Genomic DNA, 14,418 nt, shown 5'->3' on the forward strand with positions numbered 1-14,418 from the left:
AGTCGCTGAGAGGCACCGATCCAGATCCCGGTCCCGCCGACGATCCCAGTTTCACTGACGATCCCGGTCCCGGCGCTGCTCGCAGTCCCGGCACCACTCTCCATCACGGTACCGGTTGCACTCGCGGCACCGCTCAGCCTCTCATTCGCCTGCCCGGTACACCCGGTACCGATCCGGTTCCCAGCACCATTCCCAACACTGCTCCTCCCGCAGCCATTCTTGGCAAAGGAGATTGAGATCCCGGTTGACCTCCCGGCACCGCTACGGTTGTAGGTCCCGGTCCCGATCACGGTACTGATACAGCTCCCGGTACCGCTCTCCCTGGTGCCGTCTCACGACCTGTCAGCTCAGGTCACGGCGCCCACTCAAGGACTCTCAGCAGCCCTTTGGCCTTCGAGACACACTTCAGCATCGTCTCAGGCCGGTAGCGGGTATTACGCACAGGGTCGTGACTCAGAGGCAGCCAGACACGCCTTTGCAGAGGACCAAGGTCATGAACAAGGTCCCACCCAGTGGTTCTTCTGGACACCTTGGGCGTACCAACAAGCCCAAGGTGTTCCCCCAGCTGCACCACGATCTGCCTCAGAACACCGCGTGCCAGAGGCGACCGTAAGCCGACCTCCTCCCATGGGCGTGGATGATGATGCTGAGCCGCCAGTGGATACCCAGGCCCCACCTGCACCCGACATCGGTCCCCAAGAGCAGGAGCCCCCGCAGGACCCTCTCGTCCTTGGCCTTTCCCCTTCCTCCTCCCCCAATGAGGCAGTGGCGGGCACGTCCTCCTCTGGCCCTCCCCCAATTGACCTGAGGGCTCATCAAGACCTTCTGCGAAGGGTGGCGCAGAATATGAACTTACAGGTGGAGGAGGTCCCTGAGATAGAGGACCCAGTGGTAGACATTTTATCGGCAGACGCCCCTACCAAGGTGGCCCTGCCCTTTATCCGCACTATACAAGCTAACGCGGATACGATCTGGCAATCTCCAGCCTCCATTCCTCCCACAGCCAGAGGGGTTGAGAGGAAGTACATGGTGCCTTCTAAAGGGTACGAATACCTATTTGTGCACCCTCATCCTTGCTCCTTAGTGGTGCAATCTGTAAATGAGAGGGAACGTCATGGCCAGAAAGCCCCTACCCCCAAGTCTAAGGAGGCTAGGCACCTGGACTTGTTTGGCCGCAAAATTTCCTCTGCAGGGGGCCTACAGCTTAGGGTGGCAAACCAGCAAGCCCTCCTAAGCTGGAATAACTACAATACCTGGACTTCCATTGCAAAATTCACGGAGCTTATTCCACAGGAGTCTCGCCAAGATTTCGCGGCCCCCTGCTGGAAGAGGGGAAGAAGGTAGCGAGAACCTCCCTCCAAGCTTTTTTGGACGCAGCGGATTCCGCTGTCAGAACTCTGGCTTCAGGAGTAGCGATGAGGCGCATCTCCTGGCTCCAGGTGTCAGGCCTTCCACTTGAGGTACAGCAGACCATACAGGACTTGCCTTTTGAAGGCCAGGGGCTATTTTCTGAGAAAACTGACCCTAGGCTTCAAAGCCTGAAGGACAACAGAATAATTATGCGTTCCCTGGGGATGCACACCCCAGTGACACAGCGAAGACCCTTCCGCCCCCAGCCTCAACGTACCTACCCCACGCCCCCCAGGCCACGACAGGACTTCGGCAGAAGACGTGGCCGGGACAATCGCAGGAGGCAGTCTGGTCCCCAAGGGGGTCAGAACCAGGGCCCCCGCAAACCACCAGCGGGGCCCAAACAAAGCTTTTGAAGGGGCGCCCGAGGACGGCACACCAGTCCTTTTCCTGGATCCTTTTCCTCCCTTCCACAACCGCCTCTCCTATTTCCTCCCTGCATGGTCCCAATTGACATCAGATCATTGGGTTCTGCGCACAGTGGAATTGGAATACCACCTTCAGTTTGTTTCACCCCCACCTTCCCACCCCCCCCCCGTCCCTCTTCAGGGACCCCTCTCACGAGCAATCCCTCTTACAGGAGGTCCAGACGCTCCTAGCCATGGGAGCTATAGAGGAGGTACCAAAAGACCTGAGGGGCAAGGGGTTTTATTCCTGCTACTTCCTAGTTCCCAAAGCAAAGGGAGGTCTAAGACCGATCCTAGACCTGCGAGGGCTCAACAAATTCATGCTAAAGTTGAAGTTCCGCATGGTATCCCTGGGAACAATTATCCCGTCCTTGGATCCGGGAGACTGGTATGCTGCCCTCAATATGAAGGACATGTATTTCCACATCGCGATTTACCCACCATACAGGCGGTACCTTCGCTTTGTGGCAACCAGCAGCACTTTCAATTTACGGTCCTTCCATTCGGCCTCTCTACGGCCCCATGAGTTTTTACAAAATATATGGCCGTTGTCGTGGCCTCCCTCCATTGTCGTCAAGTGCACGTCTTCCCGTACCTCGACGATTGGCTCATTCGAGGCGCCTCCGAGATGCAAGTGCTGCGCCATGTGGGTATCGTCAAAGATCTCTTCAGCCAACTAGGCCTGATGATCAACCTCGAGAAGTCCACTCTGGTGCCCGCTCAGAGGATAGACTTCATTGGAGCGATTCTGGACTCCAATCTCACCAGAGCCTGCTTACCACAGCCTCGATTTCAGGCAATGGTAACAATAATCCAAGGCCTCCACAACTTCCCGACAGTGTCGGCTCGCACTTGTCTCGGTCTCCTAGGCCACATGGCCAACTGCACCTTCGTGACCAAACACGCCAGACTACGCCTCCATCCACTTCAATCTTGGCTCGCCTCAGTATACCGGCCAGGCCGCGACAGCCTGGACACGATCCTCACGGTTCCCAAGGTCATATTGGGCTCCTTGGCCTGGTGGATGATTCCCACCCTGGTCTGTGCAGGGATGCCATTCCACTCACCACAACTGTCGATGGCCCTAACCACAGATGCGTCATCTCTGGGTTGGGGTGCCCATCTCGGGGGTCTCCATACTCAAGGCCTTTGGTCGGCTCAAGAACTGTCCCTGCACATCAATGTGAGGGAGCTGAGGGCGGTTCGTCTAGTGTGCCAAATGTTTCGAGAGCATCTCCAAGGCCGTTGTGTCTCAGTGTTCACGGACAACTCAACAGCCATGTTTTACATAAACAAACAGGGTGGAGCACGCTCCTCCCTCCTTTGTCAGGAAGCCATTCACCTCTGGGAGTTCTGTGTAGCCCATTCCATCGATCTGGTAGTGTCCTTTCTCCTGGGGGCTCAGAATACCTCTTGCGAGAATCGGATATGCCATGTGTTCTGCTCCTTCCAGGGGCGCTCCCCGGGCTCACTCTCGGACGCGTTCCTGATACTGTGGAAAGACCATCTCCTCTACGCCTTTCCACCGTTCCTGCTGGTCCACAGGGTCCTACTCAAGCTCCGCAGAGACAAGGCTCATCTGATTCTGATCGCTCCAGCGTGGCCGAGACAACACTGGTACACCACATTGTTCGACCTATCGGTAACCGACCCAATTCCCCTACCCCTCTGGCTGGATCTCATTACACAAGACCACAGCAGGCTTCACCACCCAGACCTTCAGTCCCTTCACCTCACAGCATGGATGCTGCATGGTTAAGCCAGTCCGAGTTACGTTGCTCCACCTCGGTCCAGCAGGTGCTCCTGGGTAGTAGGAAGCCTTCCACTAGGTCGACATACCTGGCCAAGTGGAAGCGTTTCTCCTGCCGATGCGCTCAGCATAATACTGTCCCCACGCAGACACCAGTTCCTACTGTCCTGGAATATCTTTGGTCCCTGAAACAGCACGGCCTAGCGGTCTCGTCCATGAAGGTACACCTAGCAGCCATTTCCGCCTTCCATCCCGGGGAGTCCAGGCACTCTCTTTTCCATGGTTTCCAGGTTCCTCAAGGGCCTGGAGCGCTTGTTCCCGCAGGTTCGACATCCGACGTCCGTCCCCGATGTGGGACCTCAATCTGGTTCTATCCCGGCTCATGGGGGCCCCCTTCGAGCCGCTAGCCACCTGCTCGCTGCTGTACCTCTCCTGGAAGATAGCCTTCCTCGTCGCCATTACATCGGCAAGGCGAGTGTCCGAGCCTCGGACCCTCACAGCGGACCCCCTGTATACAGTGTTTCATAAGGACAAGGTACAGCTGCGACCCCACCCCGCCTTCCTTCCTAAGGTGGTGTCTGCCTTCCACGTCAATCAGGACATCTTCCTCCCGGTCTTCTTCCCGAAACTGCATTCCTCACATCGGGAGCAACAGTTGCATTCCCTGGACATTCGTAGAGCTCTTTCCTTTTACATCGAAAGAACAAAGCCCTTTCGAAAGACACCTCAACTCTTCGTAGCGGTGGCAGACCGGATGAAGGGCCTTCCAGTCTCCTCACAGCGAATTTCATCTTGGGTGACGTCTTGCATCCGTGCTTATTATGACTTGGCTCACGTTCCAACTAGCCAGCTCTCTGCCCATTCTACTCGGGCTCAAGCCTCATCTGCCGCCTTCCTGGCCCATGTACCCATTCAGGAGATATGTCGGGCAGCTACCTTGTCTTCTGTGCACACCTTCACCTCACACTACGCATTGGTGCAACAGTCCAGAGATGACGCGGCATTTGGTTCAGCAGTGTTGCATTCTGCGGCATCTCACTCCGACCCCACCGCCTAGGTAAGGCTTAGGAGTCACCTAACTGGAATCGATATGAGCAAGCACTCGAAGAAGAAAAGACGGTTACTCACCTTTGTAACTGTTGTTCTTCAAGATGTGTTGCTCATATCCATTCCAAACCCACCCTCCTTCCCCTCTGTCAGAGTAGCCGGCAAGAAGGAACTGAAGGGGCGATGGGCCAGTAGGGGTATATATCCAGCGCCATAATGGCACCACTCCAGGGGGTCGACCCAGCTGACCCACCGAGTGTTGCTAGGGTAAAAATCTTCTGACGATCATGCATGCGGCGCGCGCACACCTAATTGGAATGGATATGAGCAACACATCTCAAAGAACAACAGTTACAAAGGTGAGTAACTGTCTTTTTTTTCAAGGTAGAGGAGGCACTGTGCTTCTGGAGATGGCTAAGGACCTGACCACCTGTGGTCATTAAAGGTCACAAGGCACTTTTCATAAGAATACATTTGTTAATGCTGGGACCTCAGTCAAATTCAAAATGGTTGGCTACTTTCTGCCCACCTGCAGTTTCATTAGGGCATAGTATCCTTCACTTCCTGTCAGAAACTGTTATGTAGTTGCTCTGTCTCTCTGTCTCTGATTCATTGGTACAGTTCACTTGGGTTGGACACTCATATTGTCCAGATAACCCAGAAAAAATGCAATTTCTGAAACCAAGTGGACTTTCCTTGTGACATATGGTGTATGGGAAGTCAGTTTGCATGGACTACTGTGTTCCCCGTGGGCTTCCACCCAGAAGCCTGACTCACATTCCATGTCACCTGCCAAGTCCTCTGACTTCCAGTACCCTACTGGCTTTGCTGCCTTGGTAGTTCCCCTGAGAAAATCCCATTGTTGCCAACTCATGATATTATCAGAATCCTGTGATATTTGGTGTTTTTCTTAAACCTTAGCTCCTGGAGTCATGTGATTATGATTTTTAATCCCATCTCAAGATTTTTTTGTAGCCTTACTCATGAAGTTTGAATGCTTAGGGTTGGCTCTACTGGAATCCCATTCCCTTCATATACTTTTTGGTTACATCTACACTGCAGGTAAGTGTAGATGTAAGTGGGATTCCCAGCTTGCATACACAAATTTGTGTGAGCTCTTATCAAGCTAGTACGAGTATAAATAGCAGAGTACCTACAGTAGCACAGGCATTAGCAGTGGCGGCAGCCTGGCTTAGCTATGCCAATTATGTACCATGGTGGGTAAACCATGCCACTGCTGCCACTGCTTACACTACTGCAGCTACACTACCGTTTATCTAGTGCAAGTATGTGTATGCAAGCTGGGAATCAAACCCCTAGCTCATAGTGTACGTGAAGCCTTAGAATCTCTCTCTTGCCAAGCTCCCTTCTACCTTTCAGGATCCTTTCTGGGTGACAGCAGCAGCCCTTGCTGCCTTCCTTCTGTGCTCTGGTTCTGCAGCTTTAAAATTGTGCATGCTATGGGCCTATGCAGCACCCAGCATGCAAGAATGTTAAAACAGCAAAGCCAGGAAGAAGCAGTAATGCACTCAGACTTGTTTGTTCACAGTGGACGGGGCCCCCAAAATAGAAGGGGCTTCGAGAAGAAATGGCCTAAGAAGACAAATCTCAAATGAGGATTTTTGCTTAAAAGAAGCAATGGTTATGCTTTTTTCCTTGGATTACTTAATCTATTCAGTTTTGTTTGTGTCCACTCATTTTTGTCTGGTTTGAGTAATTGCATTGTTAGAGGCCTGCTAGAGTATGCAATGAAGGTTGCTCTATACTAGTCCTATTATATCTATATTTATATCAATGCTGAAAAGTAGATAATTGCCTCCATATCTAAAACAGTGAAAAATTCTGAGGCTCTTCTTCAGTCTTTTCCTAGACAAATCATTGGAAATTTTGCCCACATTAGGAACTCAGTGCCAGATTTTAAAAGGCTCCTGAAGATGCAAATAAGTACCGCATGGCATTTTAAAAGTGCCCAGGTGCCTAACTCCCAGTGAAAACAAGATTTTTAAAAAAGTCAGTGGGAGTTAGGAGCGTAGGTGCTTTTGAAAATACCATTTCACAACTATCTGTATCTTAGGCCCCTAAATACTTTTTAAAAGTTGGCCCTCAGTTTGCTGGGCAAATGATTTATGATGAATGCCTGTTTGATGACTTTAGCCTCTCTTTTTGTTTGCAAATTCCCAGCGAACAAACCACAGTCCTCATGAATATATTCTGTGAAAATTAGTTCTTGAAAAAATTCTTGTTCTACAACTTGTCCACAGGTTATTGGCTGTGAGTATTCAGTGCTCAAAGTGTGAACATTGGATAAGGGTTCTGGTGCATAAAATCCTTACTACAAATTTGAAAGTCACTTTCTGAAAATACTCACTTACGATTTTCTGCTTTGGTGAACATGTCTGACAATGAACTCATTTGCTAGGATATTCGCAAAAAGCACATAGAAGAGGGGTGTGAACACAGTCAAAAGCAAATTCATATGATAGTTTCCCCAATATTTTCCCATCTGAGTAAGAATTCACTAAGGACTTTAAAGCCCATTGTTTTTAAACTGTATAGAATGAGATCCTTATGTACTAGGTTAAAAAAATATATATCAATGTTTTTCACTTTAGCATTTTAAAAGCAGTACATAGGGTGTTATAGTATCTTCAGAAATCCCATTAGCGAGTAGGTGGATTTATACGTTATTCACTGCCCATCACTTAGAAAATCCTGTAGTGCCCAAATCGTAAAGAGATTCTTCATTTTAAGTAGGGGAGTTATTTTGCTATGACAGATAAATTATCATATATAAAATCTATGCAGCCAAAATAGATTATACTAGTTACTATGACTATTTGACAGATATGAGAAAAGTCAGTTATGTGAAATAAAGAAAAATATTTTTCTAATGCATCAGTAGAGTTGACCAGCTAAATAATGCTTTAATGGGTATATTCTTGCATTACCATTAGCAAGAGATATAGATATGTATTGAAAGGAGATAGATATACCACTTTTGTATGTAAATATATTTAGAATATGATTTGACACAGTACATTGTAAGTCAGGTTGCTACTGTATTTCTGGTATCTTAATCTCAAAAATATCTGTCTGATTTTAGGTTTGATACTAAACCAGTTTTAAAATGGCAGTTTTGCCTCATTGAATATCATTTGGTTCAGCTGTAACTATTCTGAAATGTTTCATGAAACATAGCAAAAGAATGGACAGCCGTAAAAGGTCTAAACAAATAAAAATGCCCATTCCTTTCAATGACGCTGTGCATACCTGAAATATGACTGCATTAATGTGGAATGCAAGAACACTGCAGAGCTCAGGAAACTGGTAATAAGAGATGGAGCTTTTTACCTCTCAATCACATCTTCAAGTCACTTCTGTGTGGGTAGTGACTGACCATAATCACTGTCATGTGGTTGTTCAATGATCTATGTGAAATGAGTTGGTGTTCTTAGTCCAGCTCCTATTTGGTAGATATCCAAATCACAGTGATTGCCAAGAAAAGACCAAGGACTAAATGGCCCTGGGGTCATAGAGAGAAATTCTGTCCCTATTCAACTCAATGGGAGCTTTACCCCTGATTTTAGTGGGGCCAGGATTTCAGCTCTAGAGCTGATTCATACAGATCATATTAGTAGGGCAGCATGGGGAAACGTGAATTGCCTGTGCTGAGCCTCCAAGATGTTGAGTTTAGGACCTGTCATGAGCTCTACATTTACATTTTAAACACAAATGTAACCAGCTCAGTCAGGGCTGAAGTTTGTCTTGTGGGGAAGACAATTCACTTTAATCGTCTCAAGTGTGATGCCATTAAAACCGTAGAAAAATGTAAGAGTAGGAAACGGCCATACTGCTTACCATATCATTTCTTTGATAATGACTCTTAATCTCAGCTTCCTGCTTTCTCATCATATCACGACCCCTTCACGCTCCAGAAACCAGTGGGGCTCTTTGAAGTCACTGTGGCCTCCCGTGGTAGCTTATCCCATATGTTTGTTATTCTTTGTGTGAAATAGCTTTTCTTTATCATTTCAGAAAATTCTGCTTATTTCAGCCCCCCCCCCAAAGCAGTTTTGATGTTTATTGGTTTTAGTATCTTATTTGATTACTCACTCACCTTTTTATACTTTCCTCCCCAGAAAACCAAAAGGGATGTAAATAACTTTGATCAAGACTTTACACGAGAAGAGCCAGTATTAACGCTAGTGGATGAGACAATTATAAAGCAAATCAATCAGGAAGAATTTAAAGGGTTCTCTTATTTTGGAGAAGAGCTACTGCCATAGTCAGCAGTGGGCTGCTAGATGAATGATGCTGCAAGAAGTGGTCCTAAGAAGATCCTCCAGTTACTGAGACTCACTAGATCAAGAACTACTTCTCTTACCATGAGCCCGTATCCCAATTTAAACTATATATTTATTATTTTCCTTTAATCGTCTGATCTGAAGGCACTCTTAATTTCTGTCTCACAAACAATGCAAAACAATTTTGTATCAGAAATTGTAGATGTAACACACTGCCGTGCTTTTGCAATTTGCAACCTTTCTGTGACTCATAATGTCTCCCAGAAAGGACATCATTTGCATCTTTTCATGAAACAAAAAGAGCCATACTATTTTAAAACAGAGATTTAGCAGATTTTATTTCTCATCCTACAACAGTACATAATTGCCATACATCTTTAATTAAGAGAGAGAGAGCCATTTCTTCTGCACTGGTGATTACAACAATGTTTGTACTCAGATGTGAAGAAGACAGTTATACACAGTTCTGTGGTAATTGAAAAAGTCTACTTTCTTAGATGTGCAATTACTGATCACATACATATGCTTTAACGTACTGGGGTGCAAGCATAATGTAAAACTATCCACCAAAAACAGGCCTAGCTAATTTTTCATGATTAGTAGTTAGGAATAAAAAGAATCATGAAGATAATGTAAAAAGTTGCTTAAAATAGGAAATCAGATACTTTATAGACAGGTATTAAAGGGCTAAAGTATAAGAATCGATCAGTTCTCCAAAAGCCTATAACAGCTTTAACAAAGCTACATAGGTTTACTACAAATTTGACAGGTAATTGGGTAAACATTACTTTTCTTTCTTAGTAAAAGTTTGTACCCAAAGCAAACATTGGCAGGCATGGAGGTGTTTTAAATTACATGTTTCTAAAAAATAATAATCCTTTGTATTCAATTTGAATGATAACAATCCTGCTTAATTATGTGTATTTATTTTTCACAGCAGTGTGTTACTTTTGCACACTTTTACAAAACCATAGTACTACTGTTTTTAATGTTTAAAATCTAATATGAAAACTGTGCTATTAGAAAAACACAAAACAAAGCTTAACATGGATTATGTGAAAGTGTGTTGAAAGACTGAAGATCAAACATTCAAAAACTGACATTATGGAAAGATGTAAATTGATTTTCTTGTGTATTAATTGAAGTGGTAACTCATGTGGACAATATTACTAATGTGAAGTTACCTCCTGTAGATATGCTAACAGTGTTATGTACTTATATTTCCAGAAGTACCCTGTGTTTTTTGTGTACATGTATCGCTGAGGTAATTTTATTATATATTTTACTGGACTGAGTGAGCAGTTAATGGAATCCATTTTAATTGTTGCACATGGATTTCCAGCTGCACAAAAAATATATATACTTGTTACTGGCAAAGTGGCACTTAAGAAGCTTTTTTGCCTTTTGTACAGGTGAGATTTTGTATATAGTGTTTGCTGCAAGGCCTGTGGAATTCATTGAATATAGAGGTATCAACTGCTGCATGTTCAGGCATATTATAAAAACTTTAGTCTATGAAAGAATAATTATAATAATGTCCATGTGCAATACTCTGTATGTGTATTGGTTCAAGTTACTGTCAGAGAGATGAGGTTTTTTTTTGTTATAAAAGATGTAGACATATATTAAGCTATACTAAATCTCTTTTATAGTTCTCTTCAACTCTATGCTATGATAGAGCTAGGAAAGAGAAAGGAATGTTACAAATTGTGGTGGACAAAGTGCGAGTCATTGGCTTTAAGAGAGAAATCTTGGTCTCAAGCAAATGAGTTAGTTTGTGTCAATTATGCGTCTGGCTGCTCATAGCCTTTGTAACTGATGACAACATTCAGTTCCATTTTGTTTTTTTAAAAACTCAGGTGTAATTATTATATATATTCTTATGATGATTTCAAAATATTAAATATTATGCTATATCTATTCATGTGTTGTCTGGCCTACAGGTGTAATAATGGATCGAATCTTTAGATTAATTTAATTTATCTTCAGTAAATTTATGTACTGGGAAAAGACTAGCTTCTGGAGTTGAGTACAAGCACAGAAACATTTTAATGATTACATCATCTCATTTTTTTTTTCCAAGGAAACTGTTGTAACATTGCCCATACATTTTCATGTGTCACTACTGGCTCTGTGTAGTTTTCACCACCTGTAGCTTTTGTCATCCAGGCAAGAACTGATCACAGTGCTAAGTGTTCTTTTACATAGGTGAATAGAACGAAGAAAAATGATTGCATAGTGCACTACTGTTTGTAAAATTAGAGGCCTTTATACAAAATTATTAGCATTTGCTTTTGGAGAGTAAATACATTCCACAAAGCTTTTGTGAGCAAACGGTTTAGATCAATCCTGTTTTTAGTGTGAAAATCATGAACACACATTTCTATTACCAGAGGCCTTGGCACCCGCATTTGTTTTGTAAGGATGCTAAGTGAGGAGTCAAGGAGGTAAAACTTTTGCATGGGCAGATGTTTCTTCAATACAAGTAAATAGATCTTCTGTGTGGGGTTTACATTAGGAGGTTTGTCTGTTACCTTTGAACATTTTTTTAAAGATAATTCTTAAAAATGGACATGCTGTTACATTTCTGTAAAATCTTTCCTGATCTTTTTTTGTAAAATGAGTGCAAAATGCCAAAAAAAAAAAAGAGAAGAATCCACTGTTTCTTGTTTTTCTTCCATATAGATTTTATAAAAAGTGGAAACATTTTTTCCATAGAGTGAAAAATAATGAATTCTCTCCAAAAAGCTAAAAAATTACCTCTTTTTAAATTATGGGCAGAATAGCTCTCGTTAAATATAAAATGTATTCAATTTTAGAGTTGGGGTTGGCTGGGTTTTTTGGTGAGGCTTTATTTGTACAGGATTTCTTTTTCTTATGGATGTAATTCGAATCTCTTGCCATTCATTAGTGTTATTTCATCGTAAACATTATTACTGTGCCAAATGTACTGTATTCAAAAGGATGTGAATGTGTATTGTTTCAGAACCTAATAAATACAATGATGTTAAATCTTATTTTTTCTAAGTCTTCATGACAAATTCCAATGGAAGAAGAAAACATTCTTTACAAGGCTGAAGAAAGAATACTTTTTCATTATGCTGGGATTTTTTGTTTTGGTTGGTTGGTTTTTGTGGGGGGACATTTTGTAAAGGGGGATTTGATAAATAAGGACCCAGTACTAAGAGGTACTGAGCACCCTCAATTCCCACAAATCTCACCAACATGCTGGGAAGTAAGGCCCCAATCCAGCAGAGCACTCAAACATGAGCAGGTGAGGAGTTGTTGGCTTTAATTAGATTACTTACATGTTTAACATGACACATGTTTAAATGATATTCTGGATTGGGGCCTAAGAGCCCGCTTGAAATCTTTTCTAGTTATTTAACTTATTCCTTTAAAATTTCACAGCCTGCAAAGTGTAAAAGTTGAAAAGGTGGCTTGTATTGGTATACATGAACGTTAAATGGTCTTGATTTGCATTAGTTAAATGGTTTGTTGGCCTAGAAAATTCGTGTGAAGGACAAATGGCAAATTCTAAGCTATTTCTCATTTCCACCATGTATGTAAATGTTCAGCCTCAGCATGGCAGCTACCAGCTCATTGTCTTTGGCAGAGAGTTTTCCAAACCGCTTCGAACTACAGCAAATATTAACTAGCTTTAAAACAGCAAATTCTTTACATTTCATTCAAATATCTCTTCGCTCATTTCCTTCAGCTTTTCCTTATTATCACTCCAGTTTGTCCCTCACACTCAGCCCCCTCAATTCCACTGAGCCTCAGTAACTTTGGCTTTCAAGGGACATTAATTAACAAAGGCCATGCCATAACACATTTTGGCAGCTAAACAGTTATCAAGCAACTTGATATTTTGGATATACAGTTGGAAGAATATCTTGTCTTTTCATGAGGGCAGGGGACTGCACTCGATGACCTCTTGAGGTCCCTTCCAGTCCTAGAATCTATGAATCTATGAATCTATAAGGTGAGTGAGATCATATATTTTATTGGATCAACGTCTAGGTTGGATATTAGGAAACATTATTTCACTAGGAGGGTGGTGAAGCACTGGAATGGGTTACCTAGGAAGATGGTGGAATTTCCATCCTTAGAGGTTTTTAAGGCCTGGCTTGACAAAGCGCTGGCTGGGATGATTTAGTTGGTGTTGGTCCTGCTTTGAGCAGGGGGTTGGACTAGATGACCTCCTGAGGTCTCTTCCAACCCTGATCTTCTATGAACATCTGTTGGTGCAAAAACAAGCTTTCGAGGTACACAAAGCTCTTTGGGTCACTTTTTGAGGCAGTTGTTCAAAACCCAAGCGTACAAAGAATGTAACTGCCATCTTACAAGGCAATAGACTTCATTATTCCCCTAGTATATTAATCCATGTCATGTTTTGTCTGCTTTTACCCCTCCCGCTAACTTTTCACAGGTCTCTAAAACATAAATAGTTTAAAAAGGCTTTCTTCTTTGCTAGTGAATTGTAAGGTGCTGAGAGACTGCTGTCTGATGGATAGAAATGCAACTCATTCTGATTCACTGTACATGCTGGGAGAGCTGTACTGAGCACGTGTATATTTCAGAAGGATAGAATCTCTGTCAAATAGAAACTCTGAATATATCTACTTACTTATGTGGCTCTCATCACCATAGTATCTGAACACCTCATGGTCAGTCATGATTTTATTATCAGAACACCACAGTGTATTATCCTTGTTTTAACAGATGGTAAACTGAGGCACAAGGTAGATTAAGTGACTTACCCAAAGTCACATTAGAAGTCTGTGAAGTTATTTGGTTTATGTGTGATCGGTTTTTGGAAACCCTTTCTTTAACAAGCTGCCCCAACATGAAAGGAGTATAGTAACCCTGTACACGCACTCTGGGGGATGGGACAGCTTGCGTGCAAGTCAGGGTAGTTAATGTTCAATGCACGCGCGGAGAGAGAGGGAGAGAAGAGAGAGCTCCAAGAGGCAACGTCTCTACTACTTACCTCCGGATCGTGATCTCAGTCCTGATCCGGCTGGTGTTGGCCTGAGTTCCTCCTGTGCTTCCTGACATCCCTGAACACAGTAGCAGGTCCGGATTCAACTGACCAGAGTCAATGCAGAAAACCAGAGGAACCCCTTTCTGGAGGATTTTGATTTGTAAAGTACAAACGCCTCTATCTATTATACCTTAGGCAGAAAAAGAATCTGGGCTTCACGCCCTCACAAACCTCAGAGTTATATCTTTATTTATCTACTTACACCATATTTAATAAACCACTTTCTAGCTTGTTTAATTTGTTCCTTATTAGTCTTTCACAGTAAAACCAGCAGGTGACAGATCCTGACTCGGGGATGCCTATCTCTTCTTTAGCAGGGGTCCTTTAATATTTTTTTCTAAATTACCCCATTACACAGGTGCCTTATCTCCAGACCCTTCTGAGTGTGTCACTTCTTTCTCATTAAAGATTAAATTGAAAGTTGTAAATATGTAGGTGCATGTCGCTAATTTT

At 43.8% G+C, this 14,418-nt stretch overlaps 1 protein-coding gene across 9 annotated transcripts in view; it reads left to right on the forward strand.

The window, feature by feature from the left end:
• Positions 1 to 11,884, forward strand: part of PRKCE (protein kinase C epsilon) — a 501,798-nt gene extending 489,914 nt beyond the window's left edge. For 6 of the 9 annotated variants that reach the window (XM_039531433.1, XM_039531437.1, XM_039531439.1 and 3 more), the window contains one exon: positions 8,754 to 11,884. In XM_039531433.1, coding sequence (XP_039387367.1) covers positions 8,754 to 8,900 — 147 coding nt within the window. In that variant the 3' untranslated portion in view covers positions 8,901 to 11,884. The remainder of the gene's footprint in view (positions 1 to 8,753) is intronic. The other 3 variants (XM_039531434.1, XM_039531435.1, XM_039531436.1) reach the window with 1 other exon arrangement.
• The last annotated feature ends 2,534 nt before the right edge of the window (positions 11,885 to 14,418 follow it).

This window comes from Mauremys reevesii, linkage group 3, assembly GCF_016161935.1.
Source record: "Mauremys reevesii isolate NIE-2019 linkage group 3, ASM1616193v1, whole genome shotgun sequence".
Classification (NCBI taxonomy): domain Eukaryota; kingdom Metazoa; phylum Chordata; order Testudines; family Geoemydidae; genus Mauremys; species Mauremys reevesii.